Consider the following 7437-nt stretch of genomic DNA (forward strand, 5'->3'; position numbering starts at 1 on the left):
AACAAAAACTTTTATTTTGGATGCGATTAATTGCGATTTATCATTTGACGGCACTATATTAAATGCATATTTTGAGAAAATGAAAGCATTTTTTGACCTTGCATGCATGTAAACTTATTGTAGAAGACTCCCAAAACAATATTAGGAACCTTAAAAATGGCATAAGGGGTACTTTAAAATGTAATGATGATGAATGGACATGCATTGGCTGATATTCTGAATAAAAAAAGTCACACTGACGTTCAAAAGTTTGAGATCTTTACGATTTTTTAAAGACACTTTTGAAGTAGTTAAATTTCACATTATGTCAAGATAAAAATGTCAAATATGTCTCTAATAATAATGTGAAGTTTAATTTCCTGTTGATTTATATCAGTAGTAATCAATGGGTACACAAATGTGGCACAGATGACACATTTTCACTCGTGTTTATTGACACTGATTTAACATGCTGTGTTCACAAAACCAAATCCAGAGATGTGCGCATCAATATCAAAAATACAGTGTTGTTTCAAGAGTCATACATTATGTATATATAATGTAGTTCAATATTTCAGCCAAGACTGAACACAGACCTTGTCTCTGCAGTAACTGTTTGAATCAGTTATTGGTTGTGGAATGTAAAGACATCCTTTTTATATTATGATATTCATTTACTAAAATCCTTTTAAGAACCACGATCACTGATGGTACAAAGAAACATGTCTATATCCAGTCATTGATCATGTAGCTTATATTGCTTGTGCTGAGTGTAGCATGTAGTAAATGCCTCTGTAAATCAGACTGATGAAATGCTGCTCAATTTTGTGGGATGTGGGAATCAATTTTATTACTGGAAGTCACAAATGTAGTGACCGGGAAAACCATAATGTACACTATGTGAGAACAAATAAGAAAATAAAAACTGCAATGTGACTACTATGTAATTATTGAAGGAATATTTTCAGATAACAAACAGGTTAAGCTCTATTGGCAGCATATGTGACCTGCTTTCAATTACTGCAGACACTAATTTCAGTTCATTTGTAAAAACAATGAACCAACATGTTTACATTAAAGCATTTACAATGGGAGTCTATAGAGCAAGGCATTCCAGAGGGTTTCAGAACAGAAATGTGAAGCTCATATTTTTTGTAAGACATATATTGTAATTACAATTAATTGTAATGTTCTCAGAGAACATGTCTTCATAAATCTCCCTACAATATTTATGTATAAAACAAGACAAAAACATTTTGCCAGTCTGGTAAAATAAACATTAAATTGAATTAAATAAAATTATTTTACATTTAAAATAAATTATTTTACTAAATAATTTTAAATGAGTAAATATAATGTGTGTTTTTAAAGTTTGTAAAGGATGTTTTCAATGGAAGACAGTACAAAAATACTTATTAGGATTTTAAAATTTGTTTGTGTGTTTTTTTGCAGTGTTTGCTTCAAGTTCCAGTGCAATGCTTTTAAGTGCATCACTATACTATAAACACAATTTTTGTTTGTTTTCACAAACACATAATTTTCTGTGGTAACAGACGGCATGTCACAGATGTGGCTAGTAGAACACAAATCGCCTTTCATCTAGAACTTTCCTTTAAAATGCCTTCCAGAATTTCCAGCTCATCCAGACAGACCTTCACAGCAGGGAAGATGTGACTTCAATGAAACAGAATGTAGAAAGAACTTCCTACTCTGATATCTGATTCCCCAACACCCCGATGCACACAGACACACGCGTTCACACACACAGACCACAGCGGGACTGCCTTTCAAACAATAGATCAAATGTTATTCTCTAATTAGCTGCCATATTACTACCCATTGTCTTTTACAGTATTGGGGTTCTTTGTTTGCCTGCATGCTCACGTAATTGTCAATGCAGTGTTGACGTTCTAATGAGCTCCTCTGCGTTAGCGCAGAGAATAACCAGCTTCTTTTCATCTCATCACCCAGTCAGACCAGAGGGAGGGAGGAAAACCGTTAGTTTGGATTGAAACTGACAGTCGGAAAGACACGTCATGCTCTTCAAACAATGACTCTGAACATTTTCAAACGGGCCAGCTTTAGGTGTTCACAACTTTATATTTCTGCCAACTTTGATGTGGAGTTTCTGTGGATTTAAATTGAATTTGAGGAAGGCTCTGCCTGTTTTTGTCAAGGGCTTTTGAATTAAACTGATATCTCTGCTTGTATTTCATAACCTTGAATATATAAAAGTCCTTCATTTAAGAGCAGATAAGCACAGATATAGAAACAGCCTGGTCGATTTATTTATTTTTCTCAGGTATGCCTCACAGAATTATTCTTAAAGGAATAGTTTTCCTGAAAATGAAAATTTTGTCATCTTTTACTCACCCTCTTGTCGTTCCAAACGTGTATGACTTTCTTTCTTCTAAGGAACACAGGAGGGGTGTTTTTTTTTTCTTTTTTCAGTTAAAATGTGGAACAATATTTTCACTTTTGGGTGAACTATTCCCAAATTATGTGGAAATAATAGTAGAACGCCATAGTACAGATCATTTTAAGTGAATTATTTACATTTGCATTTGCATAATTTCGCAGTATTGCACAACTCTCTGAAATATTTGATTCTGATTGGGCAGTCACAGAATTCTGTGGTCAGATATTTTTGTAATCGCCACTAAACGGTGTAATAAGTGGGATATTGTACAGTTAAGCTGGACGATATGCTAAATAGGCTATATAGATGGACCTTCATGGTCCTGGGTCCTGATTTATCATGCGACAATGACTTGTTAACTGGAGGAACAGAATGCTGCGGTTTGGATGACTTGCTTTTATTTGTACAGTAATCACTTCTCTCAATTTCTTGTCTCTGTTGCAGGGGGAACCAGGCCTGCCAGGTCCGGGAACACTCTCGGTACGTACCTCACTGCATGTTATTTCAGAGCTCAATGTAGAAACTGACTCTTTTTAATGAAACATGATCTGCATTATAAATCATATGCATTTGGCACTGAAATGAGATTTATGGAGAGTCATTGCTAATATTTTGAAATGGTTAACATGACCAATAGCTGACACAGATGTGAGACAGGTGCTCCAATGGTGTGTAATGATGCATACAATCTTTATACAATAGGAAAAACAGGTAAACAGAATTTCAAAGCTGAGAGAGAATTCATTTTATTAACCTCACCTTCAGCTCCATTTAAGGATGGCCGCTTTCCATGATCCAGCCAATTCCTGATGAAGCAAATAATATTAAAAAAAATTTTATTTTTGAACTTGATGATTTTCTCTGAAACTCAAATTAATACTTTCAGCAAGGATGTATTGTTGATCAAAAGTAAAGGCATTTATAAGGTTACCAAAAATTCTATTTCAAATAAATAGTTTTCTTTTGAGCTTTCTATTCATCAAAGAATGTATCACAGTTTCCACAAAAAAAAATATTAAGCAGCACAACAGTTTTCAACACTGATAATATGACATGTTTCTTGATCACCAAATCATCATATTAGAATGATTTCTGCAAAATCATGCAACACTGAAGACTGCTGAAAATCTAGCTTGGCATCACAGGAATGAATTACATTTAAAATTTGAAATTGTAGTAATATTTCACAATATTTTTTTACTGTATTTTGTCTGAATAAATGCAGTCTTGTTGAGACTTCTTTCAAAAACAAACTTTTATGCAGTGTTGTAAAATGTGTTGTGATGTTTCATGTCGATTTTAATACTAAAAATACTGCATTCACTCTCTTTATCTTCAACTAAAGAAAATAAATTAAAATCAAAGAAGAGCCCACACATGCTCAGTCAGGGGCAACCAACAGCAGTGTGAACAGACTGTGGAGGTTAGACGTGTCCTGCAAGTAGAGAGCTAATAATTCCACACATTAAATGAGGGACACGTCCACAACATCTCATAAGACACCAGAATGGGATGTATGCTCTTTGTGTGAGACGATATAGTAATAAAGCTCTGCCCCTTTATGTAACATAAACATTAAACTAACCCCAGCGGAACTATATCAGGGTGTAACAGTTATTTACTCATGCTAATTTTACGTTTTATGAGGACAAGCAGGAATACCAGGGATTCAAACGTGAGAGCCGACAACACACTTGCCATATCACCACTCCCTCTTGTAGTCAAGTTGTAAATCATTCAAGACTAAAACATTTAACAAGCTTTAGCGGCTGAAATTCTTGAGGTTTAAACAAATAGCATATAGCTGACATGTTGAACATTTGATTTTACGTTTCGGGTTTTTAATACCCTGTTATGGATGTTGGTGTTGTAGACGTCTGTTGCTCGTATTTACGACCTCTAACATCACCGGCCGTCTCTCCCCAGTTACATTTTGACTGGTTTAGGAGCCTTTAAAGCTCTTGCTCTCCGACTTTCACCGAACACAAGGAGTGAATGGCTGTTTTTGCAGCTGTTCCTAAGATGTGTCAGTATTTTTGAGGATGCCAGCTGAAAGATGACACCACACTGTTTTACACTGCATCTGAAAGGCTGTCTGTGTGTGTCTTGTGTATATGTGACTGGTCATGCGTTTTGTCCTTTCAGTGGGTCATGTGCTGTAATGATATGTTTTCCTGACCTTTGTTCTAACGGTGTTAACAGCTGAAGTTAATTGCTGTCATTCTTTGATGAAACACATGATAATTTGTCCTCTGTTTTCTCCTAGGTTGAACAGCAAGCTCAAAAAGGGGACCAGGTAAAAAAGATTTTTCTTGAGAATTTTATTTAAGTGCTTGTAAGGCAGCACTAACTACTGAAATCCACCTTTTCCTTGATTTTCCTGGAATTTTGATGATTCATAGCGGAAGCCTGTTGCCTTTATTCAGTGTGTTTTTAATTAAACACAGCTAAAAAGATCTGATGGTGCTCCTTCAGAAATTTCTGTTGCTATTTCAACTACAACTCCTTAACGCACAGACTCAAAATCTTCTGTAGCTAATTTCAGCTAAGCTATTTTAATTGTTAGAATGTTCAGCAGGCAAAATGTTATCAAAAATGATGGCATCATTGTAACGGTTACATTCAAAATTGTGATTCGTCTCTCCTATCTATTTCTAAAAAGACAATATTGTGTTATGCATTTCTTCACAGAATTACTCTTTAAGAAATGATTCAACAAGGATGCACTAAGTTGATCAAAAGTGACAGTGAAGGCGTTTATAATGTTACAAAAGATGTATATTTCATATAAAAATGCTTTTGTACAAAAAAAAAAGTTTTCAACATTAATAAGAAATGTTTCTTGAGTACCAAATCAGGATATTAGAAGGATCATGTGACACTGAAGACTAGAGTAATGACTGCCTGAAAATTCAGCTTTGCATCACAGGAATAAATTACATTTTAAAATATATTAAAACAGAAAATAGTTATTTTAAATTGTAATAATATTTCACAATGTTACTGCTTTTACTGTTTTTTTTTTTTTAAAACAAATGCAGTCTCTGAGCATAAGACTTCTTTCAAAAACATTAAAAAAATCTTACGAATCTCAAACTTTTGAACAACAGTGCAGATAATAAAGCTTAGCCTGAAAACGTTACTTAAACCGAGACAAATTTGGGTGATTTAAGATTCAAAATTATTTTGTGTTTGTGTGTGTGCAGGGTCCCTCAGGAATTCCCGGAGAAAGGGTAAGCATATTAACATTTTCTTGAATTTAATCATTTTATTCTTTTGTCTTCCATAATGAAGTTTACCCATGAGCTGCAACATGCTGTTTGAACATCTGTCTCTCAGCACTTTAGTAAGTGCCGGCATGTAAACCCGTCCAGGCAGAGCCAGCTGCTATGTCCTCATATTTAACATTAATGTTGCTTCTGGATGTAATCATGTTTTTGGGGGCATTAATGACCATGGACAGGTGGAAACCTAGATCCGGACCAGCCTGCTTTATGTGCTGCAATACTTTCTGAAAACTGAAACCCTGAACTTTTACCCATCATCCCCAGGGAGACGCTGGCCTGCCCGGTCAACCAGGAGCACCAGGGAAAGAGGGCAAAAGGGTGAGTAAACCGAAGCAGGTCGCCACCTGTGTGGGCTGGATCCATGTTGCGTGTATGTGTTTGTGTGACCGACCCATCAGCGAGACGAGCCTTCGGGAGTGACCCGGCAGCAGCTGGAATGAGAAAAAAATCAGGGAGCTCTGTGTGGGCTTAGTCTGATGGGAATGAGTCTGAATATTCAACTGTAAGGTCAATCGTAGACTGACAGCACGTGTGGCCGACCCCAACAGGAAACGATCTTAAGGGTGATTTACAGTTCAATCGTGACATGCTTGAACATATTGAGAAAATGACACTGTTTCATTATTGATTTTATCCTTCGTTTCTCAGCCCCTCCTGCCAAGGGATACATTGTTGGTCTGCCCATGGCATGAAAGCTTTATGTGAAATTTGACTGCCTGCAACAAATTGCAGTTGTGCGTTCCACTTATTTGAATTACCGAAGCCGTTGAGCCATTTCACTAGAGGCACGCTAACACCTGTTAATGTAAATGTTATCTCGGCTCCTCGAGTGGTTAATGGTCCTGAATGACGTACAGTTGTTTCTCGACTCCCTTGAATGTGATAAAAAGTATTAAAAATGCATGCCACTTAGATGGTGGAGAATACTTGGGTCCGCCGCAGGGACTGTAAGCACAGCATTAAGCCCATTCAACAGAGTGAATGAATGAATATTTATTATCCTCTGCAGTGGTGTTCACTGGAGTGTTATCATGACACTGTTGGGTATTTTCAGTTCAATGATGGATTGAGTGATGCACCGTGCCATAGACATCTGGATTTTGTCCACATTGGTTGGGAGCGTTTCCACTCAGAATGGCAGTACAATTCCTTGCTCAAGTTCACAATTGATGTCTGTATTCAGGGTGCAGCAATAAGGATTTTATATATATATGCTGTCAGTCGATAAATTTTTTTTTTACTTTTTTCTTGCTTACTGCTCTGTGCTTTGCTCCCTATTTCTGTACTTTTCTTTGATTTTTCTAAGATTTTTACTTCAGCAGATCAGCACAGTGCTCAAACAACATATTTTTGGCACAAACACTAAAACAAAAAACTCTCTGGGACTGGAATAATACCACGAAAAAGAAGACTTTTGCCTCCCACTGCCAGCAGCTTACATTCCGGAGAAGGGAAAACACAGCTGCCCACATTCAAACAGAAGACAAAGAAAATGTACAGCGCGCGCCGGCGCCTTTGTGCGCATTGGCGATCCTAGACTTCTGGGGGCCCTACGCAAAACTGTATGAGTGGTTATGAACAAATGAATGAAACTCATTTGTCCGTGTTTCACTCCGTCTTGAATCGCGCTCGCGGAAAGCGCTTGAGAAACAGTGTCTCTACCGCAGCTCAGTATGCTTTCAACTAGTTTTTTTTAGTCTCGAGCAAGACTGTACGACATTCACGTTCAAGATTTGACTGATTTTTTATGTA

The 7437-nt window shown here is 36.7% G+C and overlaps 1 protein-coding gene across 1 annotated transcript in view; it reads left to right on the plus strand.

Annotated features, from left to right (window-relative positions):
• The window catches only part of LOC107736842 (collagen alpha-1(XIX) chain-like), a 196366-nt gene that overhangs the window by 69256 nt on the left and 119673 nt on the right, over positions 1-7437 (plus strand). The window contains exons 11-14 of the mRNA XM_016548200.1: positions 2843-2878; positions 4665-4694; positions 5605-5631; positions 5950-6003. Of these exons, the coding sequence (XP_016403686.1) occupies positions 2843-2878; positions 4665-4694; positions 5605-5631; positions 5950-6003 (147 nt within the window). The remainder of the gene's footprint in view (positions 1-2842; positions 2879-4664; positions 4695-5604; positions 5632-5949; positions 6004-7437) is intronic.

The sequence above is a fragment of the Sinocyclocheilus rhinocerous genome, unplaced genomic scaffold (genome assembly GCF_001515625.1).
Source record: "Sinocyclocheilus rhinocerous isolate Xijiao unplaced genomic scaffold, SAMN03320098_v1.1 scaffold1214, whole genome shotgun sequence".
In the NCBI taxonomy this organism is placed as follows: Eukaryota; Metazoa; Chordata; class Actinopteri; order Cypriniformes; family Cyprinidae; genus Sinocyclocheilus; species Sinocyclocheilus rhinocerous.